The sequence below is a fragment of the Rhineura floridana genome, chromosome 3 (genome assembly GCF_030035675.1).
Source record: "Rhineura floridana isolate rRhiFlo1 chromosome 3, rRhiFlo1.hap2, whole genome shotgun sequence".
NCBI classification, from domain to species: Eukaryota; Metazoa; Chordata; class Lepidosauria; order Squamata; family Rhineuridae; genus Rhineura; species Rhineura floridana.
Window position 1 is genome coordinate 76,289,214 of NC_084482.1, and position 17,831 is coordinate 76,307,044.

The 17,831-nt window shown below is 42.8% G+C and overlaps 1 protein-coding gene across 6 annotated transcripts in view; it reads left to right on the forward strand.

Annotated features, from left to right (window-relative positions):
- The window catches only part of NACC1 (nucleus accumbens associated 1), a 48,689-nt gene that overhangs the window by 20,669 nt on the left and 10,189 nt on the right, over positions 1-17,831 (forward strand). For all 6 annotated transcript variants that reach the window (XM_061616696.1, XM_061616695.1, XM_061616697.1 and 3 more), the window contains exon 2: positions 16,150-17,107. In XM_061616696.1, the coding sequence (XP_061472680.1) occupies positions 16,150-17,107 (958 nt within the window). The remainder of the gene's footprint in view (positions 1-16,149; positions 17,108-17,831) is intronic.

Genomic DNA, 17,831 nt, shown 5'->3' on the forward strand with positions numbered 1-17,831 from the left:
GAGAAGGCCTTAAATTGTGATGATGTGAACACAGGTCTCTTATCCATGGGTTGTATCTAAGGATACCAAGAGATACTAGTGGTTTGAGGGCATCCATGCTAGCCTCTGTCACCTGAACTTCTGTGGCTTACATTATTTACTATTGTTTATTTATTAATTAAATTTATACCCCCCTCCTTCCTCCCAGAAGGAGCCAAGGGCAGCAAACCAAAACACTAAAAACATTCTAAAACATCTTAAAAATAAAAGACTTTAAAGCATATTTAAAGATAACATATTTAAAAACATATTAAAACAAAACTTCTTTAAAAACATCTTTTTTAAAAAAACGTCTAAAACTTCTTAAAAAGCAATTCCAACACAGACATAGCATGGGATAATGTCTCTACTTAAAAGGCTTATTGAAAGGGGAAGTTGCTATATAGGCCTTGAAGTGAAAAGTAGGATGATCCTTCCATTCTGGGCTGACCCAAGGCTGTCATGCCTTGGAATATCCAGTAACTCTTATTCCTGACAGACTTCAGTTTCACCCTCCAGAAAGAGTAATAAGGTATTTTGCCAATAATATATCCATCCTTTTTGATGTGAGACTCCTATAAGGGTTAGAGATAGGAAAGACACAACATTTAATTCCCCAGTCAGAGTTTCTCCCGACCAGAAAGTTTTTGTCTGCATTCTCTGTGCACTCTGGTTATTACTAAAATACTTGCTATCTTCAAAAAATCAGCAAGGATGTATTTGTGCAAAAATATAGAATCTTTCTGTTTCTGAGGCATAGGAGGGTTATCCCCAAAACAGTTTAAGCTTATATTCATATGAGCCTGCTTTTTTCATAGTCTGTTATGGGCAACATGTTCTTGCCTCCTTAAGAAAGTTTATTGAAAGTATTCCTTTAAAACTTTAAAGATCCTCTGCAGTTAATTTCATATAAAACAGGTTTAAGCATTTTTCATGTTAATGTCCAGAAGGATGAGAATATCAGTCATTAGAAATGGGCTTTTCTATTAATATTGTTGCATGGTAGACACTCTTCTCAGCTTTAAGTTGTTTGAAAGCTTTTGCTCTATGTGCCAAGATTGTTGAATTTTATTTCCACTGCAGTTGTCAGCAGTAACAAACTTCTACTTTTGTGCAGTTCAAACCAAAAGCAGGAAGTACTGTTTTCTTCAAAACTTTTAATAATAATAAAATTGTTAAACAAAAATCTTTTGAGGGCATTTTGAATTGGAGATCCTGTGCTATAATCTTTGAAGGTCTCTCTCCCTGTAAGCTTTGAAGGCCTTGCCAAGTAATAATAAGAAAAAAATTCAAAGGCATGAGAGTTACAAAAAACAATGTCTTATATGATCACAAAGAAGCTATACATCTGGGCAGCTTATACTGTAAGATCCCTGAAGTTAGTTCTTTATATGTCCCTCTTAAATGTTTAAAAACTGAAGCTGCTATTTGCAATCCTTGCCTTGTAAGTTAACAGCTTGCCATAGTTCACCCATCAAAACCTTCAAAATACAAGAGTCAAAAGGTATGTCAGGCATTCCAAAATCCACAAGGTTCTTTCCAAACAATAACCAAGGATAAACAGACTATATAATCTTTGATGGACAAAGCATTCAAGCTCCCTTTGGCTGGCTTAGGTCCTAACGTTTTGGGTCCCAACACCACTATTTTCCAGCTCAAAGGACTACCCTCAAAGGGGCAAATGAAGCACTGAAGGCAAAATGAAAGGCCTCAATTCACTCTAGGGCTGGATCCAAAGCCAAGGTTCTGTGCTGTGATCAGTCACTTTCAACAAAACAAATAGTAGAAAAAATTCAGTCCAGAAAGCAAGAACAAAAATAAAATTTATTATTCTTAAACACTTTCCAGCTATTTCTCCAATCAGAAGAACAGTTTATTCTATATTTCCAAGAAAAGTAACTGAAGTCAATTCGGCTGATGGCTCGCATAAAATTCACAATGTAAAAACCTTTGTTAAAGGCTACAGTCACTTAAAACATCCTTATCAAGGAACCCAAGGAGCAAAAGTATGACCTAATTAAAAGTGTTCAAAACAGATAAAAGCTGGTTCTTAAAGCATAATTCAGCAGTTTATTCTTTTAAAAATTCACAGGCCCATTGTCTTTATTTAGTTCATTTATAATAATAATAATAATAATAAATTTAATTTATGTGTCGCCTATCTGGCCAGTGGCCACTCTGGGCGACGTACATACTATAAATATAGCAAAATACAATACAAAAATACAGTGTAATAGTATAAATTATAAAACAAACAATACATAATAGGAGGCATGTAAACAAAAAAATATTAAGCCTCCCCAGAAATCCCAAAAGCCTGTTGAAAGAGCCAGGTCTTTAAGGCCTTGCAGAACATATTCAGGGAAGAGATGTGCCAAAGATCTTGTGGGAGGGAGTTCCAGAGGGTGGGGGCCGCCACTGAAAAGGCCCTCTCTCTAGTACCCGCCAATCTAGCTGCTTTGGTTGGCGGGACTGAGAGAAGGCCTTGTGTGGCCGATCTTGTTAGGCGGCATGATTGGTGGCGTTGTAGGCGCTCCTTTAGATAAACTGGGCCGAGACCGTATAGGGATTTAAAGGTTAATACCAACACCTTGAATTGGGCCCGGAAAACAACTGGAAGCCAGTGTAGATCGAACAACACTGGCGTGATGTGTTCCCGGCGACGACTGTGAGTAGTCGAGCCGCCGCATTTTGTATAAGTTGTAGTTTCCGGACCGTTTTCAAGGGTAACCCCACGTAGAGCGCATTACAGTAATCTAATCGAGAGGTGACCAGGGCATGCACTACCAGTGGGAGCTGATGAACAGGAAGGTGGGGTTGCAGCCTACGTACAAGGTGTAGTTGATACCAAGCTGCCCGGCTCACAGCTGAAATCTGAGCCTCCATGGACAGCTTGGAATCAAGTACAACCCCGAGGCTGCGGACCTGGTCCTTTAGGGGTAAACTCACCCCATTGAACTTCAGGTCAACAGTTCCCAACCTTCTCTTGTCCCCCACGAGCAGTACCTCGGTCTTGTCGGGGTTCAGTTTCAGCCTATTTCTTCCCATCCATCCACTCACGGACTCCAGGCATTTACATTCAAAACTGTACTGTAACTTTAGTAGTTCTGTATTTAATAAAACTCACCAAAATCCAGGTGTCCTTAGTCCTTGTTGTCTTTGCAGAATCTCTGTGGAGCTGCAAAGAAATACCCAGATGTCCCCATAAGAAAACATCAAGGGGAAGTTTGGTTATCAAATATCTATTCTCTGACTACCGCCACTCCTGTTATGGATGGGTATGTGCCCTCCAGGCAAGGGCATTCAAAACCTTATATCTGTTATGTCCATTCAACTGAGGTCTGTTGCCAAGTAAATCTGTAATCCAATAATATTTCATCTCATCAGGATTCTCGATACGGTGATGTTTCTTTCAATCCACATTAAGCAATAGATCTAGGTCTTCTTGTTTCTAAGTCTCTTGTCTTAAATTATTTTTCAAACTCTTTCTTGGATTGGGCCCCATGTCAGGCTTCCACCTCCTGTATTCTGGAACTTGAGTGACCCCTAATAGAACAAGAGTGCCTCAGATTTCCCCAAAGCTATAAAGATTCTACCCAGTTAGGATGGCCCTTTGCAGAGCACAACTAGACAAAATAAAAATGGAGGTGGCTCTCTCTATTTTCAGCCTTTATATTATAAAAATATCCTTTTGTATACTAATAAAACAGGATGGATCAGAAAGGTTAAAAGTAAGTAAGGATGGACAGAAGTCCATACAAATATAATTAATTCATTTTCCTTCTTAGTTAAGCAGAGCACCTGACACATAAGTGTGTGTCTTGTCTCTCAGTCGCATAGTTTTATACCCTTCTTACTCTTCCCTCAGCCTGCATGAAGACCTTGGGGTTACTTGGTAACTATATCTCGTCAGGAACTCAAGAATGTTACCAAGGCCAGGGAAGCCTGGTAGGTTTCTGACATAGGCTGCAAGATAAGGCTAGTCTCTCAAAACATCTCGTTAAAACTTGTCCTGTTTACAAACTTACTTCACTGGTTTCTGGATACAAAATGGCTTTCCTCTGTCCCTCTTTAGAGACTTCCATTCTTAGTTAAATGGCTAAACACAAGGTCATCTGATGTCTGTCACAGTGCAACTGGAAAACTTCCCAAAGTAGCTTACAAATAAATAAAAATAACATTGTCCCTGTCTCCAGACTTACAATCTAAAAAGACACAGTAGAAAAGGAAAAGGGGATGGGGAGGAAGAGGAAAACAAGCAATTTAGGTAACAAATATTTAATGTTACATAGTTCTAATGACCAGCTTCAGTGGAAATGTGTGTTGATGACGCAGCCTTCCTGGAAGTAACTGTTACACAGCCAGAAGTTATTGACTTTAGAGAGTGGGGCCTTGACCTTCCGAGATGAAGCTGTAATCTACCAGCTTCTTGTCACTCCTGTCACAGCAGGTAGTCTTACAGGGACTCAGGTGATACTACCACTCCCTGAGTGATGGTCCTGCTGTTGTTCCTTACAGGATAGTTGAAAAGATGGCTGAGGGGAGGGACCCAGCTGCTGTTAGATGACTGTAATGGTGGCTTCAACAGCACTGAATAAAAATCTGGTAGAAGATTTGTATTTTCAAGAAACAGTGTTCAGACCTCAACATTTCTGGAAATTGATCCGAACCAAGTTAAAGTTAGGCATCATTAAGTCCCACTGCAAGCAACAAGTTCGTCTTACTCCTTATATACCCTGTCAATCACTGCACTCTGCAGGTGAGGGCCTCCTGTAGATACTATCTTATCAGGAGGTCTGTTCTGCACAACACAGGAAACGGACTTTTAGTGTAGTGGCATTGACACTGTGGAATTCCCTCCCCTTAAATATTAGACAGGCACCATCGCAGTTATCTTTTCAGCACCTACTGAAGACCTTCCTCTTTTAACAAGCCTTTTAAGTAGAGAGACCTTCTCCCACTATGCACATGTGTAGGAATTGCTTTTTAAGATTTTTTAAAAGATGTTTTGTTTTAATATATTTTAAAGTTTGTTTTTAAGATGGTTTAGAGTGTTTTTAGTGTTTTGTTTTCAGCCCTGGGCTCTTCTGGGAGGAAGGGTGGGATATAAATTTAATAAATAATAATAACAACAACAGGATACAAGTTAGTCACAACCAGCTTTAACTGGTTCAGGTCCACTGCAAGGTTGGGTGAATTAGCATGAACATTTGTATTGGGGTAGGGGACTTTTTCCTTTCAATAACCACTCAACCCTCTTTAAGAAGAATCTTGATTCCCCCCCCCAAATTGTATGTAAGGAGAGAGAGCTCTAATTAAAAAAAATCAACTGAATCCTTCCATACAATATTTTTAGAAGTACTTCCATGTATGCTTGAGAGAGAAAGGTACTTTTTAAAAACGTGAAGCCGTTTGTAACTTTTTCAGAATAATAATAAAAGGCTGGCACTTTATAGATGTCCCCTGAATACTAATGGGAATTTAAAAAAATATATATAGGGGAAATCTTTGAATTCAACCCCCCATGGGACATGATTCCTCTTCCTCCATCCAAAAAAATATTAGGCGTAATAACTGGTTTTCAGTTCATTAAAACTCACATTGGATTTTTCAATTCCACTGTGTTCAGATCTGCAAGTTGTTCATTTTTTCAAAAATTAGAGGGTTTTCAGACTCTTAACATGTGGGAAACTCAGAATAACTCTGTACAGCAGATAAAATATAATTGCCTAGCTGTTGATCTCATCCCCACATGACATTTCAAGCACTGTTTTGCACCCAGCCTTTTTATATGGCAATTTAAAAAAGCAGCAGTCCCAGTGCTGCATCTCCAGAGCCCATCATGTATTCTCTGTCTTTCTAGCTTGTGTTGCAGTCAGGCCTCACAAAGTAATATGTCCCCTCAGTGCATATTGTGACACACTTTAAAGCTAACTAGGGCACAATACCCCTTCTCCTTAGTAAAAATGTACAGTTTTAATATTTAACATTCTTCCCAGCATTAACTTGCTCCCACAGTTGGCAAGTGTGAAGGAATAAAAAGCACATGACTGTTCTGTTTTTAGCAAAAGCTTTCATTTAAATGCATGGTGTTTCTTATCTCCAGCACACATGCTGTTTGTCTTAAACAGACAATACTCATGATTCAAAGCTTCATGTGCCATGGGAGGGAAATGTCCATACACTCACAGGGCTCTGTCCCTTCTAAGACCTGACAATAGAGAAGCCTCACTGAGCTTATGGATCAAGATTGCCACTGGTTTACCACGTGTAGCTTTTATACAAAAGCTGCCACTTCTCATAATGATCTGTATATACTTGTCTCTTCCAACACAAACACTGTTTCACCACCTCAAACACATATACACACACACACACACACAGTCACATCCAAAAAAGCCCTTTCCTGGACTAATGAAGAGCTATGTTTTAATCTTGTCACCTTTGCATAACTTTGGCAGTGTTTGATAATATAAAAATAAACGTAAGAGAAATAAGCTCTGAAGTTTCACGTTTTCCTCTGATACTTCTGACAGCTAACTGTTGAAGATTATCAACATCAGATAAGTGTAAAAGGTAGATCATTCAATAAGAATGTTACACAAGTTATGTTCATACTGATTGCTAATAACTGCAAAGCTGCAAAAGATTTATTAGGGTAGAAAAAATCTCATGTGGTAGTAGATTGCTACAGGGAGAAGAGACCATCCTTCTGGCACATACAACATCCATGTGCACAGATATAATTCTGCATAATATATGTACACTTAATACATGTGATATACAACACCAGCAGTTGTTCACAAGCTGATGTTTTTCTTTTTTGTATGAGCATGTGCCCAATTGCATACATTCCCTAATCCTTTTTTTATGGCCTTGAGTTGGGCACTTGTTCATTTTTGTACTTTGAAAGGGAAAAGTCCTGCATAAGTCAAACACACTGTTGTGAGAAAAATACTGGCTGGCCAAGGATAGAACAGTGAATATTCTACAGGTCCGTTGAAGGATGTGCCCATGTGTCACAGTTACTGGAACCATGTGATTTACCATTATTGAACTTAAACCCCACTTTGCAAATCAATCCACTGGCACACCTTGCATGATTCTGCTGGTTTTTTGTTTGTTTTAAAATATGTATACCTCATCTTTCCTCATATCGATCAAGGCAATTATCACACTCCAGGGATGCCCTCAGTTAGGTCCCATTACAGAAGATACAAACCTTGAGCAGGGTGGCAGATGCAGCATATCAGCCCTGTAGCCAGCCAGCCTTGTTCAGTGGAGCAACCACATTTTTGGGGTGGAGGTGCATAGTGCCTGTCAATCCCCCCCTCATTGTTGGTGAGGATGTGAGAGCCAGAATAGGAGAAGGGGAAAGGTAGTGACTTTCCCCCTTACCTTCTCAATGCAGACAGTCTACATAATGGGTTATGTAAAAATTAAATGAATATGGACCATAGATGTAGCATATTTGAGAAACCCTCTTGATTTTTCAATACTTTTTTCTGTCCTTGAAACCTCTTAAAGTAAAGACATCTTGTTTTGACATCTTTGGTTGGAAAATTCGACAAGCATAGCAGAAAATGGCATCATCTTACCATTAATATTTCTGGAACCAATCTTGTCAGAAATTACAACCCTCACTTTTCTTCAGGTATGAATGAAGTTTAATCTGTTGAATTGTCTCACCTTTTTCTGAGAGATCCCCGGGAGTCCAGACTCAATTTTTTTTACTTTGGTTATAGCTACAATCCTCTTTCACCTGTAATCTGTCCCTGTGCTCTGATTCATCAAGACCTATACTGCTTTGGTAATGATAGTGAGCTCCTGAGCTTGGCTTTGATACTGGATTAGATATCTCAGTTTTAGATTCTTCCTGATAAACAAACTTGTGCATGGTACAAGTTTAGGGAAGGGCAGAGAGAAGGTCAATACTTTAGGGTGTGTTTGTTAACTCCTCCTTGAGGATCCCTCCTTCTATTCTTGTTCCTTACCTTTATATTTTCCTTCCTGTTAGACAATCAAGGGAAACCCTTTTAACTGGTTGCTATATAAAGGACTAACTACATGACTGGAAACAAATTGTGGAAATTTGTTACTGGTTGCTGGGTTGATTTTACTGCCCAAAAACCCTGAAAAGGTCTCATGCTAAGTTGCACACATTGGGAAATCAGAAATTTGGCCTGAATTACAGCCTATGTAGCTAGCCAGCTAATTGTAGTGTGCCCAGCAGTGTTTCTGTTTCTCTAGGGCTATTTTCATCCTTTGCCATCAAGTACTCAAGAAAAAGAAGAAATCGTCACTATGATTGTGAGTATAGTGAGTGCTTTAAAACAGTAAAGGGTAACTTAGAGTAGATATTTTTTCAGATTCCTTTAAGTTATCTCTTTATTTCACCCTTTAGCAATAAGCACCCAACCCTGCTCTACTCATAATAGCAGAATAAACAAACACTTCTTACTGCAGACAGACAAACATGCTTCTTTGTTGCGGGGTTGGAAGACAACACAACTGAAACTGAAACTAAAAAGCAGAGCGAAGAAAAGTCCGAGAGGTGAAGTCTAACACATAATATAAAGTCCTAATATTCAAGGATATTTAGCTCTTCATGGATCAGGCTCTTTCTTGGGGATCACTTAAGTAATCTTAGGGTGACTGTGATAATGAAAAATCTATGCTCATTCAGGGAAAGTCTTAAGTGAGCAGACTTCAGGGGCTCTTGCAGATGAGGTTTTTTGTTGTACACTTGGCCTGCCTTATTCACTGAATTTTTCAGAGGGTCCTGTTTTTTGATTGCTCCTTAAAATAAGCTATAATTCTTTAAACAGAGGCTGTCATTATCTGTCATGTCCCAAATTAAAAAGACAATTTTCAAAAAAAAATCCTAGGGGGGGCTGAACCACAGCTTGTGCGGGGACAGTACACTCATTTTCCCCACCCTGTCTACAGGACTGAGTATAGTCCAGTCAAATCAAGGTCAAGCACAGATGATCAGTCTAGGTCCAAACATGATCCAGGGTCAAAGTCCAAGCAACAATCCAAGGTCAATATCACAGAGTTCAGTCAAGGTGCAAGACAGGAAGACTAAGAACCAGAGACCTGTGTTGTTTCTAGAAATCTGGAAGGCTCAAGAGGGAAGCTATATATATTCTGGCCTCCTAAACCACACCCTAGCCACAGCTTATTGGCAGTGAAGGAGTATCAGGAGTTGTTTATTCACGAGTAGACCAATATGTTTGGGTCTACAAACACATACTGTGCCATTACTCTTCAGCCTGAACCCAAAGCTTTTGGCACCATTGCTCTGAAGGAGTGGGGGGTGATTCCTCCTCCAACAGTTCTGGGTTCTTCATCAGGCATCAACCCAGAGAACCCTTCAATGGGACCCTCAGCTTTGGATTCATGTGTCCCTGCCCTGCTCCTCAAGGTCTTCAAACTGTGGGGTGTCTGGTTCATCCTCTGAGGGCTCCATGACTGGTACTAGGTCAGGGCTAGGTGTGATAGCAACATATGTAAACAATAAAATACAATAAAAACAGCAATATACAAAAAGGAGCAAACAATAAAAACAGCAACAAAACAATGTCAGAGCAACTACATTTGCCACTTGATGTGGTTTGATTTCTGTGACGAGTTTGGGTTTAAAGGCTCATGATTTGAGTTTGGAACAAAATCACCTTTAGGTTCTTTCAACCCCAGTGGTTCTCTTATCACAAATTCTTGGAGGACAAAGACATTTCAGCCCTCAAGCTGTAATGATCTGTTCTCATCGAGCTCTTAATCCAAGCATTATTATTTTCAGGATTTTTTTGTCTGTGAGCTACTAGGGTTATCACCTATACTCTCATCTGGGAGCTGTTCATCTGTCATGTCTTTGTCCTCCGTTGCTGGCTTACAGGACTCTATAATATATGACAGAGAATTGAAAAAGCACCTAATATAAGCCCCATGTGCCAAGTAACAACCAGGAGCACATTTTAAGGCTCCCAATTGCTCCTTTTCAGCCTCAACGTTACCTGCCCCACACCTGACATCATATTTAATGACAGGTGTGGGGCAGGTGAGTGTGGCTTGGGGAAACTGACCTCCTGGGACTAATTCCCACCGCTGTTGTAGACTAATCTGATACACATGTTGGATAAGGGACTCTAAAAAAGAATTTTAGGAGAAATTTCCAAAAAACATAAAGAACAGCAACAACAAACTTTAAATAAACTAGCAGCAGGAGACCATCTAGCAAAGTGGTTGGACCCTTGGAAGACAGAGGAGTCAAAGGTGTGCTAAAAGGATTGCAGAGAAGCTGAATGAATTCTTTGCATCTGTCTTCGCAGCAGAAGATACAAGGCAGATTCCTGTGCCTGAAATAACTTTTGCAGGAAGGGAGTCTGAAGAACTGAGGCAGGTAGTGGTGATGAGAGATGAAGTCCTAGATCTAATGGACAAAATAAAAACGGACAAATAATGAGGTCCAGATGGCATCCACCCGAGAGTTCTCAAAGAACTCAAATGTGAAATTGCTGATCTTCTAACAAAAATATGTAGCTTGTCCCTAAGATCGGTCTTCATTCCTGAGGACTGGAAAATAGCTAATGTAACACCAGTTTTTAATAAGGGATCCAGGGGCAATCCTGGAAATTACAGGCTAGTTAGCTTTATGTCTTTTCTGAGAAAACTGGTGGAAAGCATCGTTAAAATAGCCAAGCATATCAAAGAACAAGCCTTGCTGAAGCAGAACCAGCATGGTTTCTGCAAGGGTTAAGTCCTATCCCACTAACCTATTAGAGTTCTTTGAGAGTGTCAACAAGCATATAGAGGTGATCCAGTGGACATAGTGTAGTTGGACTTTCAAAAACTTTCGACAAGGTACTTAACTATTTAATTCTCTCTCTCTGTCTGTGTGTCTGTCTGTCTGTCTATGTATATGGCTTTAAAAGAGGCTTAGACAGATTTATGGAGGATAAGGCTATAGGGGCTACTAGCCAACATGGCTATGCTCTCCCTCCATGGTCAGAGGCAATATGCCTCTGAATGCCAGTTACTGGAAATTGCAGGAAGGGAGAATGCTTTTGCCTCAGGTTCTGCTTGTAGGCTTCTCATAGGCATCTGGTTGGCTACTGTGAAATGCTGGACTAGATGGACCATTGACCTGATCCAGCAGGCTGTTCTTATGGAGAATCCCCTGTCTCAGTGCAAGAGGCTGAATTTAAATGGTATCATGGCTTCTCTCCTATTAGTACAATTCCATGTTTCAAAATGTTTAAAGAACAACTATTTGACACTTACAAAACAGCCTAGCTGGTCACTTCCACTGAAAAGCTTCCTTGTTGTAGTGTGTGCATTTTTTGCCCCAAGTTACAGAATTTTCCTTGCCTTTTTCAGGACAAAATGTTGATGGCTCCACAGCTGAAGAAGGTTGCACTGCTTGTCTTCACTAACAATTTGGTTGAGAAATGCTTAAAAGAGAGAGAATAATTCTTTTTCTTGGACAAGATGGTTAGGGGATACAATTGAGCATTTGTTTTAAAAGGATGGGTGGGGAGGGTATTGGCTGAGAAATCTTGTCCTGGGCACTTGCACCTCTCTGACTCATATGGCTTACTTCTGTTTACGTTACCTGGCCAAGGTATGTTCAATAAATAAACTTAATATTTAAGATCCCTGAGGAAGGTGAGAGAAACCCAGCAGAACCTACACCTTCAGCAGAGCTCCCCTTCATTTTGTAAACGTTTTTTAATTAATTAATTAGTATCAGGCTCCTTTTAACATGTGTCAGGATAAGAGTAGTTGAGGGCCTGCCATTGAGGTAATATTGGGCAGGGGATGTAATACCGGTGGGAGGCAGACTGGCTGTTACAGCTGAAGAGATACAAGACATCTTCATGCTTGCATCCCTTCTGGTTCCCCTTCCAACCCTCGGGACACTGGTAGTTATGCTGGGAACTCCCTGGATCTTACTGTCCTGCTGATGAATGCAAGGTCAGTGACTAATAAAACCACTTTAATTCAGGATTTAATCCTGGATGAATGCGCTGACCTTGCTTGTATTACCAAAACCTGGCTAAATGACCAAGGTGGAGTAGGTCTCTCCCAACTCTGCCCACCAGGTTTTGTGGCACTCCAGCCTGGATCCAGGGGATGGGGAGATGGGGTCGCAATTGTCTGCAGGGGATCTATCTCCCCTGTCAGGTACCCTGTCCCTAACACCTTCAGCTTTGAGTGTGTGTGCCTGGCGTTAGGTCAGGGAGACAGAGTAGGGATTCTGTTGGTGTACCGTCTACACCACTGCCCAACAGTCTACCTCCCTGAGCTGGAGGAGCTGGTCTCGGTGTTGGTGTTGGAGTTCCCAAGGCTGATTGTCCTGGGTGACTTCAACATACATGCTGAGGTTAGACTCACAGGTCCGGCTCAGGACTTCATGGCTGCTGTGACAACCATGGGGCTGTCTCTAATTCCATCTGGACCAACGCATGTGGCAGGACACACACTTGATCTTGTGTTTTGTTCAGGACAGGACGAAGGTGATCTGAGGGTGGAGGGGTTCTTAGTGACTCCATTGTCATGGACAGATCACCACCTGACAAGGTTTAGACTTTGTGCCAGGGATGTGGAGTCAGAGTCGGGAGCAATTTTGGGTGGAGTCAGAGTCAGGAGCAATTTTGGGTGGAGTCAGAGTCGGAGTCAGTAGAAATGTACCGACTCCGACTTCCAAATAAATTTTGATTGACAAGAAGCAATTTTGGGTGGAGTCGGAGTCGGACAGTAGAAAAGTAGAGGAGTTGGAGTCGGAGTCGAAGGTTTGGCGTACCGACTCCACAGCCCTGCTTTGTGCACCCGGTAACCTTTGCAAGGGTGAAGGGCCAATTAAGATGGTCCACCCGCGGAGACTCATGGATCCAGATGGTTTCCTGAATGCTCTGGGGGATATTCCCAGCATGGCTGACAATACTGCTAAAGCCCTGGTCAATCTCTGGAATACGGAGGTGACCTGGACGGTGGACACTATTGCTCAAAAACGCCCTCTCCCACCAGGGAAGGCGCATAATACACCTTGGTTTACTCAAACCTTAGGCCTGATGAAACGGCAGGGATGACGGCTAGAGCGACGATGGAGAAAAACTCAGTCTGGTTCCAACCAAACACAGGTTAGAGCTCATTTTCGAGCCTATCATGTGACGGTGATGGCAGTGAAGAAAGTTAACTTCTCTGCCACCATTGCGTCTGCTCAGTGTTGTCCGATGATGCTTTTCCGGTGGTCCGGGATCTTTTGGGCTGTGGCACTATATTTGACTCTGAGCCCTCAAATGCTCATTGTGACATGTTTGCAGGGCACTTTGCAGATAAAATTGCATGCATTTGGACTGACTTGGACTCTAACTACAGTTATGCTAGATGTCCCCAAGGCTTTTTCTTGTCATTTTTGTATGGATACTTTGTAGCTTGTAAAGCCTGGGGATGTGGACAGGATTCTGGGAGAATCGAGGGCCACTACTTGTTCTGTTGACCCTTGCCCATCCTGGTTACTCAAATCTGCCAGAGTGGGAGTGGTTGACTGGTTAGCATATTTAATTAACACCTCCCTACGGGAAGGTTCTATACCAACATTGTTGAAGGAGGCTGTGATAAGACCTTTGTTAAAGAAGCCTTCATTAGACCCTGCGGATCTTCTTAACAACTTCCGCCCAGTCTCTAATCTCTCCTTTTTGGGGAAGGTGACTGAGAAGGTAGTGGCTGTTCAGCTCCAATTTTTCCTGGATGAATCGGACTACCTAGATCCTTTTCAATCAGGCTTCAGGCCTGGTCATGGGACAGAGACTGTCTTGGTCACCCTGCTTGATGACCTATGCCAGGCATCAGACAAGGGGAGTGCATTCATGCTGGTGCTGCTGGACCTCTCGGCGGCCTTCGATACGATCGACCATGGTATCCTTCTGGGCCGTCTTGGTGGGATGGGATTGGGAGCCACTGTTTTACGGTGGCTGTGGTCCTACCGGATGGACAGGACCCAGAAAGTGGTGCTGGGAGACTACTGCTTGACCCCCTGGCTGTTGGCCTATGGGGTCCCGCAGGGTTCCATTCTGTCTCCCATGCTCTTTAACATTTATATGAAACCACTGGGAGAGATCATTCAGAGATTTGGAGTACAATGTCATCAAAATGCTGATGACACTCAACTCGATCTCTCCCTACCACCTGATTGCAAGGAGGGAGTGCTCATCCTAAACCGGTGCCTGGAGGATGTGAAGGGCTGGATGTGGGCTAACAAACTGAAACTTAATCCAGACAAGACAGAAGTGTTGCTGGTCAAGGGGGAAACTGTGTCAGGGATAGGACTGCAACCTATTCTGAATGGGGTTGCACTCCCCTTGAAGGAGCAGAACTGCAGTTTGGGAGGAGTCCTGGATCCTGCCCTACTGCTTAAATATCAGGTGACTGCAGTAGCCAGGAGTGCTTTTGGCCAGCTCAAACTGGTCTACCAGCTGCATCCGTTCCTGGAAGCAGTTGACGGCCACAGTGACACATGCCATGGTGACATTGAGGCTTGATTACTGTAACGCACTCTATGCGAGGCTGCCTTTGAAAACGGTTCAGAAACTACAGTTGGTTCAAAATGCTGCAGCCAGAATGTTAACTGGAGCCCGGCGCAGGGAGCGTATCACCCCTGTGGTTTATCGACTCCACTGGCTCCCAATTTGTTTCTGGGCCCAATTCAAAGTGCTGGTTCTGACCGTTAAAGCCTTAACTCCTTGGACCAATGTACCTGAGGGACCGCTTATGCCCATATGTACCTGCCCAGAATTTAAGATCATCTGCCTCTGGTCTCCTCTGCGTGCCTGGAGTGAAAGATGTTAGACTGACAGGCACACGGGAGAGAGCTTTTTCAGCTGTGGCCCCAAGCTTTGGAATACCCTACCCCAAGAAGTCCACTCTGCTCCCTCCCTGATTGTTTTCCGGAGACTTCTGAAAACGATCTTGTTCCAGAGAGCCTTTGGGAGGGACTGAGAGTCAAACCTGACACTGATTTTATGCCTTCTGTGTTAATTTTTACCTCTGTAGTCCCTTCAGTACCACTCCCTATAGATATGTATCTGTGTGTATTGTATTTATGTATTTTAATTTATTTTTTTAAAATTTGCGATCTTTATTGTGTACAATTTTTATTATGTACATGTTCGATTTTATTGTAAGCCATCCTGTGTGCACTATTATAGGGTAGAAGCGCGGGATATAAATATTTTAAATAAATAAATAAATTGTTGACCTGGGCTGGCCCAAACTAAGTATTCAGCCGTTGCCTGCTAGGAGTGATTCTTCTCCTATTGATAGTAGCTTTACTCTCTTCAGGGCTTCATCTCACTCTCCAGCAGTTCACTCCCCATTCAAGTGAATATTTTATCATCCTTCCACACTTCCTGCTTTAAAAAAACACTAGACTCCTTTTCTGATTTAAAAAGTACACAGCACTGTGTAGAAATATTGCAGCTGTAATAAAATATTTCCATAAACACAGACTTTAAAGCAGCCATTCTATTTCCTGTTTTCTTTTCTGCCAGCTACGTTGAATTTCAAACTCTCATGTTTGTAACAGCAGTTTATCAAATACCCTCTTTTTGCCCCACTGTGTTTTACGTGTGGGCTATTTTAACTTTCTTCACCATGAGGAATGTGCCTTCTGTAAGACTCATTGTACAAATGTGTGCATATCACCTATGGAGGCTAGGCACAAGGTGCAGGATGGCCCGTTCTGTACTCTTAAATCATTACAATGCAGCTGGTATCTGAGCTTGGCAGGAGCCTGGCTTTATAGCATACTTAGCTTAACCTTAATGGTTAAGCCAGCCTTGTGCTTGGTATGTCACAAAACTGTTGACTACTGAAACCTGGAAAAGATTTTAATACAATGATGCTACCATTTCTAGAAATGGTGCATAACATGTTTGATTGGGTGGCTGGCATGACTGATCTTCTCTGCCACCTTTCACAGTAACCCTTTCTGCACCTGATAGCATGAAGGGAGACCTACCAGGTAGTAAAGGGAAGTGGCTAACCTTCCCTTTTTCTTTCATGGCTCTCTTTGTGTCCTTCCATATTGGTCCCATGTACAACCTCTCTGGCTCTTTATTCCCTTTCCAGTGCACCCATCCAAGTGAGAAGGAGAGGATGGCTCAGATTCTCCAGATGGAGATCCCCAACTTTGGTAACAGCATCTTGGAGTGCCTGAACGAGCAGCGGTTGCAGGGCCTGTACTGTGATGTCTCGGTGGTGGTGAAAGGCCATGCTTTCAAGGCACACCGGGCTGTGCTGGCTGCCAGCAGCTGCTACTTCCGGGACCTTTTCAACAATAGCAAGAGCACAGTGGTGGAGCTTCCTGCTGCTGTGCAACCTCAGTCCTTCCAGCAGATCCTCAGCTTCTGTTACACTGGCCGCCTAAGCATGAACGTAGGTGACCAGTTCCTGCTAATGTACACAGCCGGGTTCCTGCAGATCCAGGAGATTATGGAGAAGGGGACTGAGTTCTTCTTGAAGGTCAGCTCGCCAAGCTGTGACTCCCAAGGCTTGCATGCTGAGGAGGCACCTTCATCTGAGCCACAGAGCCCTGTGGCACAGACATCCACCTGGCCCTCTGGCAACACACCCCTGCCCCTGGTCTCGCGTGTAAAGACGGAGCAGCAGGAGTCGGACTCTGTCCAGTGCACATTTGTGGTTAAGCGGCTCTGGGAAAGCAGCCAGAAAGAAGGGGGTGGAGGCGGCGGTGGTAGCAATGGCAGCCGCAAAATGGCCAAGATCTCCTCCCAGCAGGAGCTGAGTGGGGGTAACCGGCAGGCCCAGCAGCAGCAGCAGCAAGCCCAGCAGCAGCAACCGGGGGCGCTAACGGGAGGAGGCGGAGGAGGGGCAGGCGTGGTCAGTGGCCCCAGTACTTCAGACCAGACAAGCCCTGGCACCTCCAGCGCCTACACTAGCGACAGCCCCAGTTCCTACCACAACGAGGAAGACGAAGAGGAGGATGCGCCTGAGGAGGGCTCCGATGAGCAGTACCGTCAGATCTGCAACATGTACACCATGTACAGCATGATGAACGTAGGACAGGCGGGTGAGTGTCTAGTATGGCTTGGCGACGGGCAACATACTTATTCACCTTCCTCCCTAAAGGAATAGATTCAAGTTGTCTCCTTGTGCTTCGACCAAGATATGAGGAAGGTCTTGGAGGCTGGGAAAACAAGTGCCTTAAAATTAATTATTAAAACATCTAGATCCCACCCTTCTGGTGCAAGAGCGTCTCTCAAAGTGACTTGCAATACCTTAAAATTACGATTCTATAAAAACAACAGGATGCCAAAACCAAGCAAAGAGACAGGGTCAGCGGTTAAAACCAAAGCATAGAAATCATACAGCAAAAGCATGCTGAAATGAAACAGTCTTCCAGAACAGGTGAAAACAGCAAGTGCTAGCCGCATGTCTTAGGGCTAGGTATTCCTCAATCAGGGTGCAACCACTGAGAAGGCCCCCTCTTTGTCCCACTCAAATGTCTTTCCACCTTCCAGTGGAAACCCTTCCTTAGAGCTGGATCTGCTTAGTCTGGGCCTCTTCACATTTTACAGCAGAAGCAGGTACCTGATAAATATTCATCGTGTTCACTTCTACTTTGTGATGTGAGAGGAGGGCATGTCTTGCCCTGCTCCCTTCACATAATACACAGTGGAAGGAGCTGCAGTTGGTCTTGATACCCTGACTTCTTTCCATGGGTGTTGCTGCAATATTAAAAAAAAAAGTTGCAGGTTTGCATACCATTAAGTAGAAGTGGTGACATTTCCAAT